Source organism: Coregonus clupeaformis, chromosome 15, assembly GCF_020615455.1.
Source record: "Coregonus clupeaformis isolate EN_2021a chromosome 15, ASM2061545v1, whole genome shotgun sequence".
Lineage (NCBI taxonomy): Eukaryota > Metazoa > Chordata > Actinopteri > Salmoniformes > Salmonidae > Coregonus > Coregonus clupeaformis.
In genome coordinates, this window is record NC_059206.1 from 1,200,421 (window position 1) to 1,224,061 (window position 23,641).

At 44.7% G+C, this 23,641-nt stretch overlaps 1 protein-coding gene across 1 annotated transcript; it reads right to left on the reverse strand.

Moving 5' to 3' along the window:
• Window positions 1-361: 361 nt before the first annotated feature.
• LOC121582162 (epidermal growth factor-like protein 7) lies at window positions 362-23,369 on the reverse strand. Its single transcript, XM_041897784.2, has 9 exons — window positions 23,185-23,369; window positions 13,191-13,438; window positions 10,457-10,582; window positions 6,269-6,381; window positions 6,090-6,185; window positions 5,754-5,954; window positions 4,056-4,132; window positions 2,904-3,066; window positions 362-1,014 (listed from the first exon to the last, which is right to left on the reverse strand). The coding sequence occupies exons 2-9, from the start codon at window positions 13,259-13,261 to the stop codon at window positions 995-997; spliced, it is 867 nt and encodes a 288-aa protein (XP_041753718.2). The 5' UTR covers window positions 13,262-13,438; window positions 23,185-23,369; the 3' UTR covers window positions 362-994.
• Between the last annotated feature and the right edge of the window lie 272 nt (window positions 23,370-23,641).

A 23,641-nucleotide genomic window follows, 5' to 3' on the forward strand; every position in this document is an offset into this window, starting at 1 on the left:
CCTGCTGAGCCGTGTGTGTGGTGTGTACGGACACACACGACAACATAGAAGCCCATTGTAGTATCTGGTTAATATCGATGATGTAGTGTTTCTTGATTTCATAGAAATATCGATAAATGTGTTTGATGAATTCCTTGGAAAATTATCAATAAATGTCATTAATTTTTTCTTAAGGAGATGATGTAGTTATTTATTGCTGTGTGTTTCCTAGCCTCGGAGACCCAGGCTTCGCAGACGAGATTTGGACCCTGCGAGACTGTTTCCTATCTCTCCATAGAATTGAAATCGGCAACTAGTAATGTGTTCAAATGAGATCTCTTGTTCTTCTTCCACGTGGAGCACACACAAGTCTTCTACTAGACATTTTTGATTAATCAATTTTATTACAAAAATTTACAAAACAAGGTAAAAAACAAAATACTATCTATTGTAGGTAGCTCTATGAAATAAGCACAAGGAATTATAACTTAAAAACATAAATACAGCTGTCCATGCGAGCCCCACCATGGGAGCTCTTGACAGTGGACTGATGTGAACCTAAAACATGGAAACCAGATATTTCAGAGTGAAATTGGCAGTTTGAACTTTGACTCTCAGGTAATGTGGTAATGGGAGAATGAGTCCCCTGTAACCCTGTCACAGGTGGTGATGCTATTCTATGTCTCTCCGTAATACAGCAATGACATGAAATGACGCTGTTGGGAGTGACGGAAAGGGACATTTAAATGGGTTGTCTGTGTCACTGACATATAGCACATGACAGGGTTGGTTGACAGGGTTGCCCATCATAGAGCTAGTGTTAGGGTTAGCCTTTGGGCTGGTATAGGAACAGGAATACACAAACACTGAGTAGGCCTATGTTTTACTAATGTTCTTCCTCGTCCTCCCATATCGCTGGGCTGGGGCATGCATTCCATTCCTATTGTTATTGTGTTGTGGACTCAGACTTATGTGGAGATGTCTGGTTGGTGAGGGTGACCCAGTCCTGTTGTGTCTAATTCTCCTGGCAGGAACCTTTAGCAACACAGGACAAATCAATGTTACTATCCATAGTCAACCAAATCACTTCAAGCCATTACAGTTGAAGTCAGAAGTTTACATACACCTTAGCCAAATACATTTAAACTCAATTCTTGACATTTAATCCTAGTAAATATTCCCTGTCTTAGGTCAGTTAGGATCACCACTTTATTTTAAGAATGTGAAATGTCAGAATAATAGTAGAGAGAATGATTTATTTCAGCTTTCATTTCTTTCATCACATTCCCAGTGGGTCAGAAGTTTACATACACTCAATTAGTATTTGGTACCATTGACTTTAAATTGTTTAACTTGGGCTAAACGTTTCGGGTAGCCTTGCGCAAGCTTCCGACAATAAGTTGGGTGCATTTTGGCCCATTCCTCCTGACAGAGCTGGTGTAACTGAGTCAGGTTTGTAGGCCTCCTTGCTTGCACACACTTTTTCAGTTCTGCCCACACATTTTCTATAGGATTGAGGTCAGGGCTTTATGATGGCCACTCCAATACCTTGACTTTGTTGTACTTAAGCCATTTTGCCACAACTTTGGAAGTATGCTTGGGGTCATTGTCCACTTGAAAGACCCATTTGCGACCAAGCTTTAACTTCCTGACTGATGTCTTGAGATGTTGCTTCAATATATCCACATAATTGTCCTTCCTCATGATGCCATCTATTTTGTGAAGTGCACCAGTCTCTCCTGCAGCAAAGCACCCCCACAGCATGATGCTGCCACCCCCGTGCTTCACGGTTGGGATGGTGTTCTTCGGCTTGCTAGCGACCCCCTTTTTCCTCCAAACATAACAATGGTCATTATGGCCAAACAGTTCTATTTTTGTTTCATCAGAACAGAGGACATTTCTCCAAAAAGTACGATCTTTGTCCCCATGTGCAGTTGCAAACCGTAGTCTGGCTTTTTTATGGCGGTTTTGGAGCAGTGGCTTCTTTCTTGCTGAGCGGTTTTTAAGGTTATGTCGTTATAAGACTCGTTTTACATTTGCATTTACATTTTAGTCTTTTAGCAGACGCTCTTATCCAGAGCGACTTACAGTTAGTGAGTGCATACATTTTCATACTGGCCCCCCGTCGGAAACGAACCCACAACCCTGGCGTTGCAAGTGCCATGCTCTACCAACTGAGCTACAGGATATAGATACTTTTGTACCTGTTTCCTCCAGCATCTTCACAAGGTCCTTTGCTGTTGTTCTGGGATTGATTTGCACTCTTCGAACCAAAGTACGTTCATCTCTAGGAGACAGAACACATCTCCTTCCTGAACGGTATGATGGCTGTGTGGTCCCATGGTGTTTATACTTGCGTACTATTGTTTGTACAGATGAACGTGGTACCTTCAGGCGTTTGGAAATTGCTCCCAAGGATGAACCAGACTTGTGGAGGTCTACAATTATTTTTCTGAAGTCTTGGCTGATTTCTTTTGATTTTCCCTTGATGTCAAGCAAATAGGCACTGAGTTTGAAGGTAGGCCTTGAAATACATCCACAGGTACACCTCCAATTGACGCAAATGATGTCAATTAGCCTATCTGAGCCATGACATCATTTTCTGGAATTTTCCAAGCTGTTTAAAGGCACAGTCAATTTAGTGTATGTAAACTTCTGACCCACTGGAATTATAAGTGAAATAATCTGTCTGTAAACAATTGTTGGAAAAATTACTTGTGTCATGCACAAAGTAGATGTCCTACCGACTTGCCAAAACAATAGTTTGTTAAAAAGAAATTTGTGGAGTGGTTGAAAAACGAGTTTTAATGACTCCAACCTAAGTGTATGTAAACTTCCGACTTCAACTGTATATGGCCACTGTCCTGTCCAACAAGAGGAGTACAACGAAAAAAACGTTTAAAACTTTGTCTTTATCCACTCACAGGTTCCGAGGCGTTCCTCGAGGAAGCCGATCTGTTCGCTAAGCGAGTCGATGCGATCCAGCTGCTGGAAGGAGTGGGACAGGAAGCTGGTTTTCTCTGACACGCCCTCGTCCAGTGACATGGGGAACAGACTGGTGAAGGGGGCCAGGACCAACTGGAGCTTCTGGAGAGGAGGGAGAGGATAGGGAGAGAGGAGATTGGGAGAGCGAGGGGAGAGGTTTGGAAGAGGGAGGCAGGAGAGAGAAGGGAAGAGAGAGGGGGAGAGGTTTGGAAGAGGGAGAGAGGAGAAGGGCAGTGGGAGGGAGAAAAGATGAGGGGGTTTAGTTAGGGGTACCCAAGTGCTTTCATACTGTTAAACATCATTAACTAATCAATCAATGTGTTCCCAGCACCACTGTACTGTATGTGACTAACACAACAACAGAGAGGATGACAGCAATACAGACCGTCTTGCCATCGCAGCGGTCGCTGTAATGTGAAAGTACTGCTATATTATACGGATCCTCCCATTTCAGCTGCCTGCATCCCCTCATTCACTTTTACTGTAATGCACGGAGCATTAACGACATGACTTCTAATGAAAAACTCAAAGACGTTTAAAAGGTCACTATGACAGTCTGGCGTTTCAAAGGATACTGGGTTTTGTGAGTGCGTGTGTTCTCTGTTGATTAACAAATGTTAATGATTACATCTTGAGTAGTATTTGATAATACACCAGCGTAACAGTCTAACTTGTGTCTGCCTGGGGATGGTTCAGGGTGGGTGGTAGATGCTAGAGGGGCACTGGCAAGGGTTTAAGGGGGACTTTACAAGGATAGGGAGGGAGAGGGTATGTACGCCTGTTTGTGAGAGGGTGTGAATGTGTGTGTACACATGTTTTCCTACTTTATCAGGACCACAATCTCCTGACAAGTCACCAGAATGTTCTGACAAGGTAGGAAAACAACATATTTTTTGAAAAGTCAGGACTTTTTTAATGTCCTGAATTTGTTAAAATTCAATTTTTGGCTTGAGGGTTAGGTTTAGAGTGTGGGGTTAGGGAAATTAGGATTTTGAATGGGAATACATTTTTACTCCCCAGAAAGTCCTGAAAATTCCCCAAAGCATAGCTGTGTTGCAGGTGATGGTAGAGGACAGGGGGTGCAGTCATACCTGCTCCAGCAGCTCTACTCTTTTCTTCAGGCTCTGGACCTCCTCTGTGACGTTCTCAGTCAGCCCAAACCTTCCACCTGTAGACAACACACACAAACACATGAAAATACTGTGGATCACCAGTATCTAAAACACCCTCTAACAGCTCAATCTCTCCCAGATGTGAACTACTGAGACGAGCGGAAAGGGAGGAGGGGGAGGAATGACCCCCAGCAGATGAAGCTGGAATGAGAGCGGGAGTCCCAGGCCAAGAAGAGAGAGAGAAGGAAGAAAAAAGATGGAGGGAGGAAGGAGGGGTTCAGACGTGAGCTGTTACGGTCTGAGCAGGGCATTTATTCCCATGTTTATCTTGGTGATCAACATCAGACCTCAGCCTGGATATGAACAGTTCATGGATATAATATGACCATTAACCAAGACAATACTGCTGCTGATGTTGATGCTGCGGCAGCCTGCTGGCCTTGCACTTTGTTGGCCAGGAGAACAGAACTGTACTGAGCCTGCACATATTCCCCCGGCGTCACTTTCACCAAGTACAATCTGTCATGTTTTTTACTGCTGTTTTTCTCTCTTTGTGTCTTTTAGTGTGTAAGACAATCTCTCCTGTATATCTCACCTCTATCCAGACAGACAGACAGACAGACAGACATAAGAGTAGAGGAAATGATTAGTCTTTCTTTATGTGCGTACAGTATTGTACTGTATGCTCATTGTACTACAGTTTACTGGCTAACACAGTCTGAGAGAAATGGGAATTTTCTTGGGTTCCATCCAGACACTTCTAGACAGGGGAGGTTATTTTAGCCTGTTGCTAAGTTACACCAAACACAGCACATCTATGGGAACTATGTTTTTCCTTTTCTTCAGTAATATGCAGCAGTTTAGAGAATAGCTTGAGTGTGTGAAAGTGTTGGAGAGGAAGATGTTTCACTCGATACTAAAGGAACGTTTTGTAACGGTTGGAAGTTTTCCTAAGTTAAAGATGGGGAAGGTAAGTCTACATCAGGGATGGGCAACTGCCCCCCCCTCCCCCTCCCGCAGATAGTTAGAATAGTAGAACAACATTTAGCTTAGGGACCCTGGCCCCAAAAGACTAGGGCCGGCTCTGACTGCATGTGTGGGTATGGATGTGGGTATGCAGACCCACAAGCCACTGCAGCCCCTCATGATGAGTTCTGATTTTTTGTGGCCCCCACCCCCATCAAAGTTGCCCATACCTGGTCAACATCAAACGGTTAGCTGATGTTCAAATAGTGGTTATCAGCATGGTTCATCAGGTCATACCGTACTGTACATGACCACACACTGTTGGTTGCTGACCGCATGTGGTCCACTTACAGTTGGTCTATCAATCTTTGTTATACTGGTTATCAGTGTGGTCCATCTGGTCATACCATACCCGACCACACTTTGTTGGTTGTTGACTGCATGCGGTCCACTTCGCAGTCTGTACCAGTCTCAGTGCATTATTACTCACGGTACGAGTAGAGTTTGGCATAGCGCGTACCAAAAGTAATAATGGACCAAGAGCCTGGCTGTGGTCCTGTCTGTCCTCCTCTTCACTCCCATAGGAGGCTTTGCTGAAACACACACGACACACATGCATACACACACATGCTTGCACGCACACACACATAGCACACACACACACGTGATTGATTATCATGTCTGCGGATAGAGATAATGGTGGAGGTGTACCTGTATCACTGGAGGGGGGTCTGTGATCGTTTGCTGCTGTCTGACTGGGGCGGGTGGGAGGGGCAGGAGAAGGAGGAAGGTTCTCACAGGAGTGTGCGTCTCCTGCCAGCCTGTAGCCCTCTCTGCACACACAGCGGTAGCTACCTGCCATGTTCACACACTGATGAGAACAGGGCTGCTGCTCACTGCACTCATCCACATCTGACAGAGAGAGGGAGGAGAGACTGGGTGTCACTGATATTGTTTATTTTAGTGTACAAGCATTAGTGTGTATGCTTGCGCACGTGCGAGAGAGCGTATGTGTTCATGCATGAGCGCGTGTGTGTGTGTGTGTACCTGTTTGGCAGTGGCGTCCCATCCAGCCCAGAGGACAGGCACAGTAGTTGGGTCTTAAACATGTTCCTCCGTTCACACAGGACTGGCCACACACCGCTGGAGAGGACAGAGAGAAACTGAATAAAAATGAAAACACACACATACACACAGCATACTAGGAGAGTGTAAGCCCCCGTTACCTTGGTTACAGTTGTGTGAGTGGAGTCGTCGCCAGCCCGGGCAGCATTCTGGGTAAGAATGTGAGACTGGCACTGCTCTGGTCACCTGACGGTACGCCACCCTGTACACTGTCCTGGAGAAACACACAACAGAAAGTGACAGCTAGGTCAGACAGGGTCTTTACTGCCCACACAGAGCCAGTCAAATGGGTGTGAGTAATGATCCTGAGAAATTGAGACTAGTCTAACACTGTTGAGTAGCATTTGGTCCGATTCCCCTGTCTGACAACACTGTGTGCGTGCGGAGCTCCTGGAGTTTTCTCCATGTCAGCAGAGAAGAATGTAGAATGAGAATTCACAGGAATCTTAGGCTAGACCATGGACCAATGGTTACCAAGTGTGTGTGTGACAAGGGGGGTAGGATGTGGAAAGGATGGTAGGGGGTGAGGTTGACGCCAAGCCAGTTCTGTGTTCTGCTGTTTCACTGAAATCTGCTCAAATGTTTCCTGGCATTGTCCTCAGTGAGAGGGAGAGAGAGAGAGAGAGAGAGAGAGAGAGGGAAAGAGAGAGAGGGCGAGAGAGAGGGAAAGAGAGAGAGGGAGAGAGAGAGGGAGAGAGAGAGGGAAAGAGAGAGGGAAAGAGAGAGAGGGAGAGCGAGAGGGAGAGAGAGAGGGAAAGAGAGAGGGAGAGAGAGAGGGCGAGAGAGAGGGAAAGAGAGAGGGAAAGAGAGAGAGAGAGGGAAAGAGAGAGAGGGAGCCTCACAAAAGATGTCTCACAAATTAATCAATAACATCAGCCTCATGGTGGGAAGGAAAGTTTATAATTATAGTTGTCGGCTGGGAGAGGTCTGCTGCGTTGCCCACATTACTGTGCAGAGAGAGAGAGAGAACAAGGGAAAGGGAGAATGAAGGAGAGAGAGAAATGAAGGAGGGAAAGAATGAAAGAGTGCGTAAGCACGGAGGGAGAGGTTGTCCAAGATAAACACAGCAGTGGTCTCTGTGGGCTGGCTGTTCATTTCCCGTAGTTACACAAATTGCTTGATATTTATATTCCACCAAAATATGTACCGCCGTGACCCACTTCTGTGTCCAAGTATGATATGAGAGAGAGACAAAGAGAGACATAGAGAGAGAGGGGGGGGAGAGAGAGAGACAGAGAGAGGGGTGGGGGAGAGAGACAGAGACAGAGAGAGAGGGGGGAGGGGGAGAGAGAGAGAGAGACAGAGAGAGGGGGGAGAGAGAGGGGGAGAGAGAGACGGGGGGAAGTCGGAGAGAGAGGGGGGAGAGAGAGAGGGGGAGAGAGAGAGACAGAGAGAGAGAGGGGGGTAAAGGGGGGAGAGAGACAGAGGGGAGGGGGAGAGAGAGACAGAGAGGGGGGGTAAGAGGGGGGAGAGAGAGAGACAGAGAGGGAGGGGGGAGAGAGAGAGACAGAGAGAGAGGGGGAGAGAGAGAGCCATAGAGAGAGGGGGGGAGTCGGAGCGAGACGGAGAGAGACATAGAGAGAGGGGGGGAGAGAGACAGAGAGAGGGGGTGGGGGAGAGAGACAGAGACAGAGAGAGAGGGGGGGAGTCGGAGCGAGACGGAGAGAGACATAGAGAGAGGGGGGGAGAAAGAGGGAGCGAGACAGAGAGAGACAGAGGGGGAGAGAAAGAGGGAGAGTGCCGAGAGAGGGGGGAGAGAGAGACAGAGAGAGGGGGGAGAGGGAGAGAGACAGAGGGAGGGGGAGAGAGAGAGACAGAGAGGGGAGAGAGAGACAAGGGGGGGGGGGAAGGAGAGAGACATGGAGGCGGGGGTAGAGAGAGACAAAAACAGAGATGGAGCGAGGACAGCGGCAGGTCTTCTACTGGAGGGATAAGACTCATCAACTCTGTCAAAACATATCAGGAGTTGTTTACCTTCTTTAGAGCGTAGCCCAGCTAACAAATAAACATTGTAGAACATTGTATAACCTCACCGTAACATCTTCTGTGTCAGAGATTAATGTATTGCATGAGGTTGGCTGAGGCCAGACTGTATAGACAATGCTAAATATGTGGTCCTCTGTAGCTCAGTTGGTAGAGCATGGCTCTTGCAATGCCAGGATAGTGGGTTCGATTCCCATACATAAAAATAAAAAATAGAAAAGCGTCTGCTAAATGGCATATATTAAATATGGTACAGCTGGGAACAGACTGGACGATGGTCCCTGCTTGTGTAGTTAATAAATGATGTCCTGTTTGGGCAGAGTTGAATGGGCAGTGATATGGACCTTGTGGTGTCATTAGCATGGTATTAGGGGTGTGCTGACATGGCCATACTCTGTAAATTTACAGTTGATAGTCGAATCGGATGATACTCATGATCTAAAAAAAATGAAACGTTTTAATATGCCTAACTAGATGTTGGAAAAATACCTATCTCCCTGCACGTTTATAGACCAAACAAGCTGCAGATTAGGAGCCATAGAGTGGTCTGTATCCTCAACAAGTTTGCTATCAGTCAGAATGCGCGTCAGCATTCCATATTTTTCCCTACCCTCGCCCTGCTTGTTAGATATTATGCAAATGATAGTTTGATAGCAAACGTCCTTGCCATATGATGTATCATAGTAGCAGACTAACAAAAGGTAGCAGTAATGTTCCCTCAAATTTTGGGGGGCACTGAGCAAATTTTAGGTCTTGTGAGCGGAAATTTGAACTTGCGTTTAAGGTGACAACTGAGGCTATACCCTTACAGTTTTAGACAGTAGGCAATAGGCTATTGTGGCTATTTAAGTATAATGTAGGCCTAACAACAAAACCAATGGAGCAAATCCCATAACATTTTCACATGGAAATAGCTTTTGATTTCTATGATATAGTCTACAGTAGCCTATATGTGGTGTCCAATGCAGGCCTACATTGCATGAGACTTTTAAAAACCTTTTTACATTATGAAGAGCTTGACATTAATTTATGATTTTTTTACTTGGTCTGTAACACCATGGGCCAAATAGGGGACTGTAAATTGCATTGTATTGTGTTGCATAATGCAAGAAACCACTTTACAAAATACCATTTATTATTATTACTATACAGAGAATTTGACAATGTAGGCAACCCCTCTGCCTATTGGCTTATTTGCATATTCAAGCCTGTCTCAAAATACAACACTGCCCCTTTAATTAAGACATAAGCTTTTTACCTGACTGGTTTTTCAAAGACAGCTTGAAATGTAGCCTACACATTTTGTGCTCTTGTAGGAAGCAGTAACTCCCCATTGCTGACCTATACTTATCTATAACCCAGCTAATAACTCGGTAACTAGCAAAGAAGATCAACAAATGTGCACACCACCCTGCGGTCTGATCTGAACTGATCTGAAAAGCGCATTCACTGTCAGGTGATTGAAAGACTGCACTTGGGCTACCCCCGCCAATAGAATTCTACTCCGTTGCACTCTGGCTCTGCCTACAACAAAATCACAGACTCAATCTTGCAAAGTTAGATTTGTTTTGGATTGTTGCATTGAAAAGGGGCTGATATAATGTTGATTCGATCACAGAAAAAAACGTTGATCTATATAGTGCAAACTAAAGGGGCGGACTCAGTGAAGTTCAATCTCTTGCGTCTCTGCGTGGCCTGGCATTTGTTCTGCGTGGCTGTCCTGGAGGAGGTGCGCAGCCGCGCACGCATGCAGCTTAGAGGGAACATTGGGCAGCAGCAGTCTGAATGATCAGACCAAAACAGAGAAGTGAAAGTGATCGGGTGAAATTATGAAGCAAATGGACCGAGAAATACAGCTTCACTCTATCCAATTAGTTCAGCAGAATCAACGTACAGCCCGCCCTTCTCTTTACAGACAGGCAAACTAGCCAGTTGAGTTATTTAGACTACGTAGCACCTCACCTGACTGACTGACATGAGAAAGATGCCTTCTGGCACCCGAAAAGTAATTTATTTCCGATCACGGATAATTACAAAAAATACTCCAATCATAATTGTATCCAGAAAATTGCCCATATTCCTTTACGATACTCATTTTGTCCGACTAATCGGCACACCTCTACTGTACATGGTATTATGATAAGATTAGGTGGGATGTTCCCACTGGGCACAGACGTCAATTCAATGTCTATTCCACGTTGGTTCAACGTCATGTGGAAACAACGTTGACTCAACTAGTGTGTGCCCAGTGGGTTTGCAGTGATAGCGACAGTAGTGGTCATGAGAGTCATGGCTGTGTCTCTTACTTGTAGGTGCTACAGAGGCGGTGCCCCTGACACAGGGTGATGTAGGGTTTGTGAACGGGCTGGACGAACGACTCTGTCATTGTGACGACACTGCTGTGATGGATATCTGTGCCACACATCCTCCTCCTGCAACACACAGGTAGGAACACACAGGTGAGACCACACACACAGGTAGAGACTAGTGAGGTATTCTTTGGAACATATGAGAACTGTGGGTCCGATTCCTGGGTCCACCCATACGTAAAAAAGTTATGCATGCTTAACTGTTAAAAGCATCTGCTAATTGGCATATATTATATTAAATTAGGACTCTGTCGTTATCAGTCTGTCACTGTGTTAGGTTTAACAGCTAGCTACACTCCAAGTCATGAAATTCAACATAATCATAAATCTTTGACATCAAATGAACCATTTACTTAATGTTGGAAGTGAAATTACTGACAGGAATTGTAATGGTTTAAAATGTGAAATTACACCACTTACTCTCTATTCCCTCTGAAGCGTTCACCTATAGAATGTGCTGTGTCAGGGACAGTTTGAGACTGGGTTTAAAACCTGGTGTGGTGGTCTCTCTTAACCAGTCTGAGAACTAATCAGTCGGTCAAGCATTTTAACCCTAAGTTGATGACGTGACCTCGAGGTCTCTGTGTCAATGGCAGTTAACTGACATGTAATTGATGCTGATTGGCCAATGTTATTGCCACTGAACCTGTCAGAGTTGAGAGTCACCTCTAACCTTTCATCGCCCTTTGATCTTTCGTGAGGGTTGTAGTTTGTTTTGGTCTCTGGCCAAATCAACTGAGATCTCAAAGATAGAACCTGCATCTCCTTAGAGTTGACATAGGTCTAATAGTATTAAGACAGGCGGGTTGAGCTTTGGTGGTCCCAAAGTGTCACCGTCGTTAATGTTTAACTGTATATCAGTATACATTTACTCAGGGTGAGAATGTTAAGTGAAGCAAATAACCATTTTAAATATATACAGTGAGGGAAAAAAGTATTTGATCCCCTACTGATTGTGTACGTTTGCCCACTGACAAAGAAATGATCAGTCTATAATTTTAATGGTAGGTTTATTTGAACAGTGAGAGACAGAATAACAACAAAAATATCCAGAAAAACGCATTTCAAAAATGTTATAAATTGATTTGCATTTTAATTAGGGAAATAAGTATTTGGCCCCCTCTCAATCAGAAAGATTTCTGACTCCCAGGTGTCTTTTATACAGGTAACGAGCTGAGATTAGGAGCACACTCTTAAAGTGAGTGCTCCTAATCTCAGCTTTTTACCTGTATAAAAGACACCTGTCCACAGAAGCAATCAATCAATCAGATTCCAAACTCTCCACCATGGCCAAGACCAAAGAGCTCTCCAAGGATGTCATGGACAAGATTGTAGACCTACACAAGGCTGGAATGGGCTACAAGACCATCGCCAAGCAGCTTGGTGAGAAGGTGACAACAGTTGGTGCGATTATTTGCAAATGGAAGTAACACAAAAGAACTGTCAATCTCCCTCGGCCTGGGGCTCCATGCAAGATCTCACCTCGTAGAGTTGCAATGATCATGAGAACGGTGAGGAATCAGCCCAGAACTACACGGGAGGATCTTGTCAATGATCTCAAGGCAGCTGGGACCATAGTCACCAAGAAAACAATTGGTAACACACTACGCCGTGAAGGACTGAAATCCTGCAGCGCCCTCAAGGTCCCCCTGCTCAAGAAAGCACATATACAGGCCCGTCTGAAGTTTGCCAATGAACATCTGAATGATTCAGAGGAGAACTGGGTGAAAGTGTTGTGGTCAGATGAGACCAAAATGGAGCTCTTTGGCATCAACTCAACTTGCCGTGTTTGGAGGAGGAGGAATGCTGCCTATGACCCCAAGAACACCATCGCACCGTCAAACATGGAGGTGGAAACATTATGCTTTGGGGGGTTTTTTCTGCTAAGGGGACAGGACAACTTCACCGCATCAAAGGGACGATGGACGGGGCCATGTACCGTCAAATCTTGGGTGAGAACCTCCTTCCCTCAGCCAGGGCATTGAAAATCGGTCGTGGATGGGTATTCCAGCATGACAATGAACCAAAACACACGGCCAAGGCAACAAAGGAGTGGCTCAAGAAGAAGCACATTAAGGTCCTGGAGTGGCCTAGCCAGTCTCCAGACCTTAATCCCATAGAACATCTGTGGAGGGAGCTGAAGGTTCGAGTTGCCAAACGTCAGCCTCGAAACCTTAATGACTTGGATAAGATCTGCAAAGAGGAGTGGAACAAAATCCCTCCTGAGATGTGTGCAAACCTGGTGGCCAACTACAAGCAACGTCTGACCTCTGTGATTGCCAACAAGGGTTTTGCCACCAAGTACTAAGTCATGTTTTGCAGAGGGGTCAAATACTTATTTCCCTCATTCAAATGCAAATCAATTTATAACATTTTTGACATGCGTTTTTCTGGATTTTTTTGTTGTTATTCTGTCTCTCACTGTTCAAATAAACCGAACATTAAAATTATAGATTGATCATGTCTTTGTCAGTGGGCAAACGTACAAAATCAGCAGGGGATCAAATACTTTTTCTCTCTCACTGTAGCCTTCAATTAACTGCGTAAATGGTTGGTGTGTAACTGAAGCTAAAGGCCCATGTAGCCGAGCCATCCCAAGGACCAATAGCTTAACCGACCAATGAGTGACGGCCAATAACAAACACAGGAAATGGAATGAGGGAGCGGTTACCCATGGAACTGTGGAGTGGCCATCACATGGAGGATGAAGAGTGAGGAGGAGATGAGGAGTGTTTGGTACATGTCTCCCTCTTCTTTCTCACGTTCACTTCGGTCTTTCCCTCGCTCTCTCTGTCCGATGGGAGAAGAAAGGAGGATGAGGGGAAGGGGAGAAGGGCTGTGGCTGTGTCTCTCTCACTCTCTCTCTCTCTGATGTTAGAGCCTCTTGTGTTAGACCTCTAGCAGGATGATGACAGCTACCTGTAGGGACACACAGAGGGACAAACACAGAGGTTAGGGGTCAGAAAGTGAAGAGTAACTTCTGTTCACTCTTTCATGCATTTCCACTTGACGTTTCCACTCCACTTGTGATGCACAGACGACCCGGGTTTGAACCCCAGTTGGTCATTGCAACATATATCACCTTTTAGAGAAACCTTGATAGAAATAAGTTCACTGAGTTCTAACATCAGAGACAGTACTAGCTTCCTTCTCCACTCTCATATCTGATGTGGAAGGCTTAAGTGTTACCCCCACTTATAAACACGCAAACAGAATACATCTCCTAACATTCCAGAAAACATCTCTCTATAGCGGAATATGGGCCACTTGAGAGACTCACTCTGACCAATGAATGCTGTCATACTGTCAGCTGTGTCGTGTCAGTGAGAACACTCAAACCACCCACCCCCTCTCCCTCCTCCTCCTCCTCCCACTCCTCCTCGCCCCCCTTCTTTTTTTTACTATTATTTTACCAGGTAAGTTGACTGAGAACACATTCTTATTTCCAGGAACGACCTGGGGAATAGTTACAGGGGAGAGGAGGGGGGATGAATGACCCAATTGGAAGCTGAGGATGATTGGGTGGCCAAGATGATATGAGGGCCAGATTGGGAATTTAGCCAGGACACTGGGGTTAACACCCCTAAACTTCCACTAGAGCTTCACCCAGAGCTACCCTGAAAGCATTAGACCAGTAGAGCTGTGGTGAAAGGTCCTAATAGAGGACATTAAACAGTGTCAGAGCCCAGTCTCCAACCCCCATCTACCACACTTTAGTCATAAACAATTCGCTTTAAAGGGCAGGTAGGGTTGAGCACGCTGAAATATTACAGACTTACTGCTTGACTTTGAACCTCAAATCGAGTTCTGGAGTGATAGTGTAACATAAAGAGCAATGGGCAATGTAATAATTTAAGTTAAAACAGATGGTGCATACTGTTCTAATACTATGCCAAGGTTGAATCTGCAGTGAAGAGTGTAGCTCTGTTACTAAAATAAGGCCAGGATTCAATCCGGAAGATCCACGTTGTAGCGCGGTTGACATTTCTGATTGAGCCAACATCTGCATTGTTTGAATGCCGTCTCTGCGACTGCGGTAACATTGCCTTTAAATGGTGCATTGCCTAAATGAGATGATCAGATTGAATCCTGGCCTAAGATGTTGTAATGGAATGGGGTACAGGTGGGGGGTTTGAGAGGTAGACACACACACACACAGAAAGACAGAAAAAAAAGAGAGAGAGAGGTCAAGTCAGAGACTCAGAGAAACAGTACGACTCGCTCTGTATTATAAGAAATGTGCCAGTGATTAACATACCAGCACTGACATTTATTTCACTTGACTGCAAATGACTCGTTCAACATTCACTACATTCACACTAGGGTTGAATGGCGGGAACCCGGTTACCGAGATTTACCGCCCAAAACCACTCCATTTTCCCAGAGATAAATAACAGTGAGAAACCAGTAAATTATAATAAATTATATATATGAACAGCATGGCATGAAATAGAACTGTTAAATTATATGCAATGTCTAAATCTGGCTTCTCTATGGCCTCTGCATGATGAAACATCAATGCTCAGGGTGGGGACAGACAGCCCATCTCAGTATGGAGCGCAGTTCACAATGCATTATATACCTATCATCTCATCATGGTAACTTTTTTTCTTGTGACAGATAGGCCTAGTTTGGTGCAGCATAGCCTATGCTACAGTAATATAAAGACAGAATGCATGTAATTTACCCATCTCCATCTGGCCACCTTCGGGGTCACCTCATTTTTTTATTGCAAAGATTGTATTTATTTATTGCAGCTGCAGTTTTAAAACAGCCCATCACTCAAATATCGTTGCTTTAAATCAGTGCACGCCGAGCACTCTCTCGCAGTCTCTTTCTCTCCTTCAACTCCATTCAAATTGCATCCAAAATAGAAAATCCTGTTCTAGATTGATATATAGCCCTATATATAGATGTCCTAGCCTACCTCTTTCAGGTAATATAATTTAATGCAGTATTAGCCTTATATTTAGCTAATTAATGATGGGTTATGCATAATGCGCTTCTAACTTATAGCCTCTGTCTCTTGCACAATACGCACGCACCTGTGTTCCGCTGGCCTCTCTCGTTAAAAATTGCTTCTTAGCTCTTGGAGTCCCATGCAGGAAAAGCTAGACTAGAATAGCATTTCTTAAACCAATAGACTATTCGAAGAGGGACGCAAGCTCTTGTTTACTGAATGTTAAATACAGCAGCCAATAGAACTCACGGGTAGTTCGAAAGAAGAGTGAACGCGCGATGGTGAAGTGAAAGCCTTCTGCATCTAATTCTAGTCCTATATTATTCAAGGATGCCATTAGAATGATGAAGATAAGGACAACAAAACTTATTTCATTTAACTGTTGAAAGCGAGGAAGGAATGAAGCAACAATAGAGAGAGAAAGAGGAGGTAGGCTAATGACATTAGGGGAAATATTATGAAAGGTATCTATGTGTCAGCCTACTAATTATACAAATAGGCCCTATTATATTTCAAAATTAAAATCAAATTCGCTAGCCTCTACTTGTAACTTTGTAGGCTGCATGTGCTGCACCAGATTTGCATGTTCTCTTCTGCTTTATCATGTGTGTAATTCCAGTCCATATAATCCAGTATAATACAATACAGTACTGTAATACAGTCCACACACAAAAAGATTAACCTACTGGAGCTAGTTTCATTTATTTACCCAAGAGAGCATATAGCTAGCTACATCTATGGGCTTTTATGTTTTTCTGTCATGTGTAATGTGCAGTAGCCTATATCATATATGTATTGGATAACAGCACAATCATTTGGGCTTTTTTGGGCTTGTGAGCTAGATGGTTTGTCGGGCGGTAGGTTGTGTGTGTGGGTGGGTGGGCGGGCGCGTGTGTCTATGTCCATGTGTGGGTGTAAACATTGACCACGCTCTCTTTGCTGGGTTAATGTTCCCTGCTAACCAACATCCTGTAGACTCCTCTGTCACTGGACCCCTACTGTCCCAGTACATCACTGGGGCCAAGCTTCCTGACATCCAGGACCTCTATACCAGGCGGTGTCAGAGGAAGGCCCAAAAAATTGTCAAAGACTCCAGTCACCCAAGTCATAGACTGCTCTCTCTGCTACCGCACGGCAAGCGGTACTGGAGCGCCAAGTCTAGGACCAAAAGGCTCCTTAACAGCTTCTACCCCCAAGCCATAAGACTGCTGGACAATCAAATGGCCACCCGGACTATTTACATTGACCCCCCTCCTCCCTTTGTTTTTCCACTGCTACTACTCACTGTTTATTATCTATGCATAGTCACTTTACAAATTACCTTGACTAACCTGTACCCCCGCACACTGACTCGGTACCGGTACCCCTGTATATAGCCTCATAATTTTTATGTAATTAACTTGTGTTACTTTTTGATTTAATTTAATTTTTTGACTTTAGTTTATTTAGTAAATATGTTCTTAACTCTATTTATTGAACTGCATTGTTGGTTAAGGGCTTGTAAGTAAGCATTTCACTGTGTTGTATTCGGTGCATGTGACAAATAAAATGTGATTTGATTTGATGATGACATGTCATGCTTCCGAGTGGCGCAGCAGTCTAAGGCACTGCATCTCAGTGCTTGAGGCGTCACTACAGACCCTGGTTCGATTCCAGGCTGTATCACAACCAGCCGTGATTGGGAGTCCCATAGGGCCACGCACAATTGGCCCAGCATCGTCCGGGTTTGGCCGGTGCAGGCCGTCAATGTAAATAAGAATTTGTTCTTAACTGACTTGCCTAGTTAAATAAAGGTAAAATAAAAATTAGAGGGCTGTTTACCCGTCACTCCCCACCACAGCCAGGCCACAGGGAGAAAGGTGACATCATGGGGTGTCTATTCCCTATGTAGTGCATTACATTTGACCAGGGCAGATAGGGCTCTGGTCAATAGTAGTGTACTATGTAGAGAATAGGGTGCCATTTGGGACTCAGCCATGGAGCCAACAGGGCGGTCTGGATGATAATAATAAGATAATATGCCATTTAGCAGACGCTTTTATCCAAACCGACTAACCGTCATGTGTGCATACATTTTTACGTATGGGTGGTCCCGGGGGATCGAACCCACTACCCTGGCGTTACAAGCGCCGTGCTCTACCTGCTGAGCTACAGAGGACCACATGATGCCCTGAGAAACCGCACCGCTGGTTTAGTGGTGTTATTAGAACCCCTGATCCGCCCTAAAACCCAGGACATTGTTATAGCTCTGTTATATTGTCTATTGACTCACACACACACACACATACCCACACCAAGGCGACACACACACACACACACGCATACATATAACGCACATGCACGTGCGCACACACACATACACACACAGAGACAGATCCTTTGTGAGGCCAGGGTGAACTCACACTGACCTGTCTTTCAGAACATAAAGTGAAGATAGGTCTACCTCCAGCTCTGTCCCATAATCTCTTCCTAGCTCCCTTTACACTCTGTTAGATTGATGGAGAACTATAGCAGGAGTTTGGTTAACCTTCAGAAGAGCTGGGGGTACTCTGACTCTGAATGTTGATTTAGCCTCCAAGAGAGCAGTATGATGGCACTACAGTTAACCTGGGTTACATCCCAAATGGCACCCTATTCCCTATATAGTGCACTACTTTTGACCAGGGCTCATAGGGCTCTGGTCAAATGTAGTGCACTATATAGGGAATATGGTGCTATTTGGGATGAAAAAGCAGACCTGGAGTTGATCCTATATAGGCCAGAGCCTTGGTTCTTGTTCTAGCCGATAGCATAACACTAATGTTACCCTGGGGGGTTGCTCTTAGCCTTGGGCTAGCAGCTAGCTTGACAGGGAACAAAGAGTTCGCCTGCATCGCAAATGTCACCCATACTTTAGTTTTAACCAGAGCCCTATGTGCCCTGGTCAAAAGTAGTGCACTATATAGGTAACAGGGTGCCATTTGGGACAGACAGAGTTAGGCTGGAGGTGCCGCTAAGCCCTGGCTGACAGCGTGCATGTCTCACTGATCCTCTATTGGCTCCACTCCCAGAGAGCAAACACGCAAACCTTACTCAGATTGGGTTCATTCACAAATCGCCACAGCGATTGTACAGTACAGCCTAGCTCCAGTCTGCTCTTATCTTTAGAGTAGTTAAGGTGCAAATGTTAAGTATCAAAGAAGACCTTAGGGTGTGCAGCTATCACAGCCTTGCTGCCTGACAAAGTGCCTGGTGTGGTTTGAGAACATCATAGCCGGCAGCCGTGTTGCTGATGATTAGATTGTAGTTAAATGTAAGGCTGCGAGACCGGCTACTGCTGCCAATAGTCGAAGTCATACTCCCACAGGGAATATAGTACATATAATAACCTGAGATATAGGTGGATGATATCAACACGTAATTGAACCTACAATCTTGTCGGTTTCATACAATCTATTTCTACAGACATTATCCTCTCTAATAGAAACATATTAAGCCAAGCAGCCAATGCCTGGGTTCACTCTCCCTGCACAACAGACACAACATGACACTCCCCTCCAAAGCACCATATAGGAAAGACTTTCATACAATAAAGACCCATACAAACAACTCTCCCTTTACCCCATACTCCAATATCTCAATGCCCCCCTTCCACCCCCTTCCTCTCTGCTGTGTCCCAGGTGACCCCACCCAGGCAGATGTCCATGCTGACAGACAGACATACAGACAGGTGAAGAGTGGCTGGGGGCTGCCTATCTGTCTAAGTGTGGAGGATATCTCCCTAATGGCTTCAGACAGTGGGATCAACTTACAACACAACGTGCCAGTCGGGGGGTTACCAAGGTCAGGCCCAAGGAGGGGTTATGGACGGTGAGTTGGGTGGGGGGACAGACTACCACATCTGTGTCTGAGGGTTTCTCCCCTGTGGAAAGATAGAGAGGGGATGGTAGGGGAACGCAGGTAGCCTAGCGTTTGGAGCATTGGACCAGTAACCGAAAGGTCGCTAGTTCGAATCTCTGAGCCGACATGGTGAAAAATCCAGGGTCGCTGTTGATAATGGCAGACCCTGGCCGTGACCCCACTCCCCCGGTCGGAGTTGGGATATGCAAAGAACACCAGGGTTGTGGGTTCAATTCCCACGGGGGACCAGTACGGGGGGAAATAAATGAAAAATGTATGCACTCACTACTGTAAGTCGCTCTGGATAAGAGCGTCTGCTAAATTACTAAAATATAAAAATGGGAAGGGTGGGCAGGACAAGGGCAGGTCAAAAGTCACTGCCGTTTCCATGTTCAGATAAAAAAGTGTGTTGGCTGTAAGGTGAAGAGCACACACCTCCTGCCTCCTGCCTACCTGAATGGATTACCTAAGATAATTATGTCATACCCCTGGGGATGCGTGAGAGTGCATGAGGTGAGATTTGACACTGGCAGAATCATAAACCAAAGCCATTGACTCTGACTGAGACATGCTGTGTATCTTCCCTGACTGCATGGAGCCCTAAAACACACACAGTTCACACTGTGACTTCACCTCCAGTTCACACTGTGAGTTCACCTCCAGTTCCCACTGTGAGTTCACCTCCAGTTCACAATGAGACTTAATCTCCGGTTTACACTGTGACTTCATCTCCAGTTCACACTGTGACTTCATCTCCAGTTCACACTGTGACTTCATCTCCAGTTCACACTGTGACTTCACCTCCAGTTCACACTGTGACTTCCTCTCCAGTTCACACTGTGACTTCACCTCCAGTTCACACTGTGACTTCCTCTCCAGTTCACACTGTGACTTCACCTCCAGTTCACACGCAGCACGATCTAACCAGAACTCTCCCCAGCCGAGAACACAGTACTCTGAGTCAAATCAGACCTGGCCAAACAAAACAAAACAAAACTGAACAGCTTCACCTGGACTGATGAATGGGTTAATTGCTCAAGTGTTCTGAACTCCAACCTGGTCTTAGAGCATTTCGTATTATTCTCTACGTACATTTGAGACACTCCATTTAATGTTACGTTTCATGTGGTATGTATTAATTTGTGGCTGTCCATCACCCATTTCATATGATATGTTCTGAATTACAATTTGTATTATATGTTACAAATTTGCAAAACATATGATATGTTAAGAAATCTAGCTAGGTGGCTAGGTGGCTAACGTTAGCTAGCTGGCTAATGTTAGCTAGGCTAGGGGTTAGGGTTAGGGGTTAGGGTTAAGTTTATGAGTTAGGTTAAAGGGTTAAGGTTAGGGGAAGGGTTAGCTAAAAGGGGTAAAGTTAGGGTTAGAAGAAGAAAAGTTGCTAATTAGTTAAAATGCTAAAGTTGTCCGTGATGAGACTCGAAATCCCAACCTCTGGGTTGCTAGACATTCGCGTTATACGCCCATCCATCCACCCTGACCAACCACCCTACTTTCGTTCTTGCCTTAAGTAACCTTCTGTCTTATGTAACCATACCAAACGTAACATATCATACTCATTTGAGTGTCCGGGATTTACATTTACATTTACATTTTAGTCATTTAGCAGACGTTCTTATCCAGAGCGACTTACAGTTAGTGAGTGCATACATTATTTTTTTTATTTTTTCATACTGGCCCCCCGTGGGAATCGAACCCACAACCCTGGCATTGCAAATGCCATGCTCCAACTGAGCTACATCCCTACATTTACTATGTTATGTCTAGTCTACGAGACCAGGCTGTGAACTCTGGTAAATATTGATCTAGTTGAGAAATTAAAATATTGTTCTTTCTGCTAATGAGCTTGGCATTCAAAGTAAACAACAGCTATGCCAACAGTCAATGGATGGAACATGCCCTCATTACCCTGGTCTAGTCCAGGGTTTCCCAAAGTCGGTCCTAGGTCCTACCCTGGGTGCACGTTTTGGATTTTTGCCCTAGCACTACACAGCTGATTAAGCTTGATGATGATTTGGTTATTTGAATTAGCTGTGTAGTGCTAGGGCAACACTGGTCTAGTCAATGCATCATTATATAATTAAGCAGTTGACACAAGTGACACATTTCTTACAGTGGCCAACAGACGGCAGTGTTTTACAATACTTTCATCATTAGATCACACACCGCAAACTTGACTCTGAGCCAGAGATGCTCTTGCTCTTCTTTCTAACTCACTCTCGCATACACACACGCACGCACACGCAGGCACATACACTTATATCCACTTATTCTCAGTAGCCTACAACATAATGCAAAAGTTACCGATGTTAATCATAGTCACAAAGTATATCAAGCTTAGCATATAGAAATTATAGCATTGATATGGTCATATCAAAAGTAAAAGTGAGCGGATCGTACACGTAGGCTATATAATTAATGGGCTGAAATGGAATGAAAACGTGCAACTTACAAGTCTCGGATATAGTAATTCCAATGTGCTCCTTGTAATTTTGTGAAATTAAGTGATATTCTTTTTCACTTTCAAATGTACAACTATACCATGTGCAGCTAAGTAGCCATGCACTGTTTCCTTGCCCAAAATGTCAAATGCCTAGCAAAACGGAAAAAACCTTCTCGGTCGAAACCACTCACTAAACATAGGCTAGTAAGTAGCCTAGTGAGCGTTTCCCTGTGAGTCGTCTTGTGTTATAGCCTTGTAGTAATATCTCTGTCAGTCGAGATGCAGGTTCCGTCTCCGTAAGTAGCCAACAAACCTACTGTCAGAGTGCGCATGGGGGGTACCCGCGGCAGCACCTCCTCCGGCTCTAGCCAGCTGGGTGTCCGACCGCGACGGGTCGAGGGGGGACTCCCCGCGTTACGTTACTACACGGAGATTTCACATGAATTTATTTGTAGGCTATTACAAGCGCTACCGTGGCCTAGAGCGAAAGAAACTGGAGTTGCATTGGAGAAAGAGATTATGCTTTGGGCGTCTTTTGAAAATACTAGGCTACAGGTCCTAAAAATAGCAGCATCCCCATTAATGTTTTGTTGTCTATTTCTAGCAGAGCTATTGATAGCCTAGGCCTACCAGGGAAAATGACAACCCACTGGGCAGAAACCTCAATTCAACGTCTAAAATCACGTTGGTTCAACATAATTTCATTGAAATGATGGGAATTTTCTCATATAAAATGTGATACATTTTGTTGAAATATGACAACTTTCTAAATAGATTGTTAAATGTAGGCTAATTGTTGCTGTAGCGTACAACATTCTCAGACATTAATAAATATATATTTTTGCAATGAGCTGACTAACATAATGCTTGGGAGTGCATTACATCAATAACATGAAGGCCTATCATATCCCAATGTCTCAAGCTATTTTCTCAAGGTTATCAAGTATAGGCTCCATCCCCTCCATTGTGCCACACCCACGACGAATTGGCAATTTCCATTTAGACAGGCGCATAAATGGTCATAGCATATCATAAAGCTATTCCGTTTCGCGCCCTTAGTCGTTTCACGCCCGTCGTAGTGGTCGGCTGTGGCTTGATCTGAACGGGTCCCATTGATATGGCAATGATGTGGCATCTTTGAATGAGTGGTTAGTAAGGTTAGGCTATGCATGTCTAATATTACATCCAAATAGACCTGTGTCCTTTTACTGGTGGCAGTAGGCCTAGAAGATGGCTCAATAGCAACCTTTGTTTCATCAACACAATCAAAACATCTTGCATAAGTATAGTAAATACGTTTTTTCTTCAAAAGTTAATCAAATTATGAGTTTTAAGATAAACGAAAAAACTACTACTTCTTACCCCCTCAGTATGAGGTCATGTGGTGGTGCGTATCGCGCGCGCTGAGCAGATGCTGCCATGGGAACCAACTCCAACCATTTGACAGCCAGTTTAGAGGACTCTTCCATCGTTACAATGTATTTTGTAATAAAATAATAAATAACTAAACGGTTATGTTTAGATGCTCCCCGTGAACCGACTGGAGAGAAATGAAATGACTTTGGGCGTTTTTCAGTTGCTTTTTATGCAGAGCTTCCTGTGGAACTCAGGAATTGGATGGACAATCCCAAACCGGAATTCCTGTGAGTGTTTCACGCTGATAAAACCATTCTACTGCACAAACACTCTTCATCCTGCTTAAACCGCTTTGTCAATCACTTTTTAAAGCATTCTCTGCCCCCATTAGGCCTATAGTCTACGATCAGAGTTTGAAGGGGACAAGAAAAGGCGTCTTGCTCTGACTATTGTCAGGGATGGG

Coding starts and splice junctions, on each gene's coding strand:
- LOC121582162 (XM_041897784.2), bottom strand. CDS start 13,261: ATGTACCAAACACTCCTCATCTCCTCCTCACTCTTCATCCTCCATGTG. Junction 6,382..10,456: donor CGCCTCTGTAGCACCTACAA/GTAAGAGACACA, acceptor GTGTTTCTCCAG/GACAGTGTACAGGGTGGCGT. Junction 5,955..6,089: donor GGGACGCCACTGCCAAACAG/GTACACACACAC, acceptor TCTCTCTGTCAG/ATGTGGATGAGTGCAGTGAG.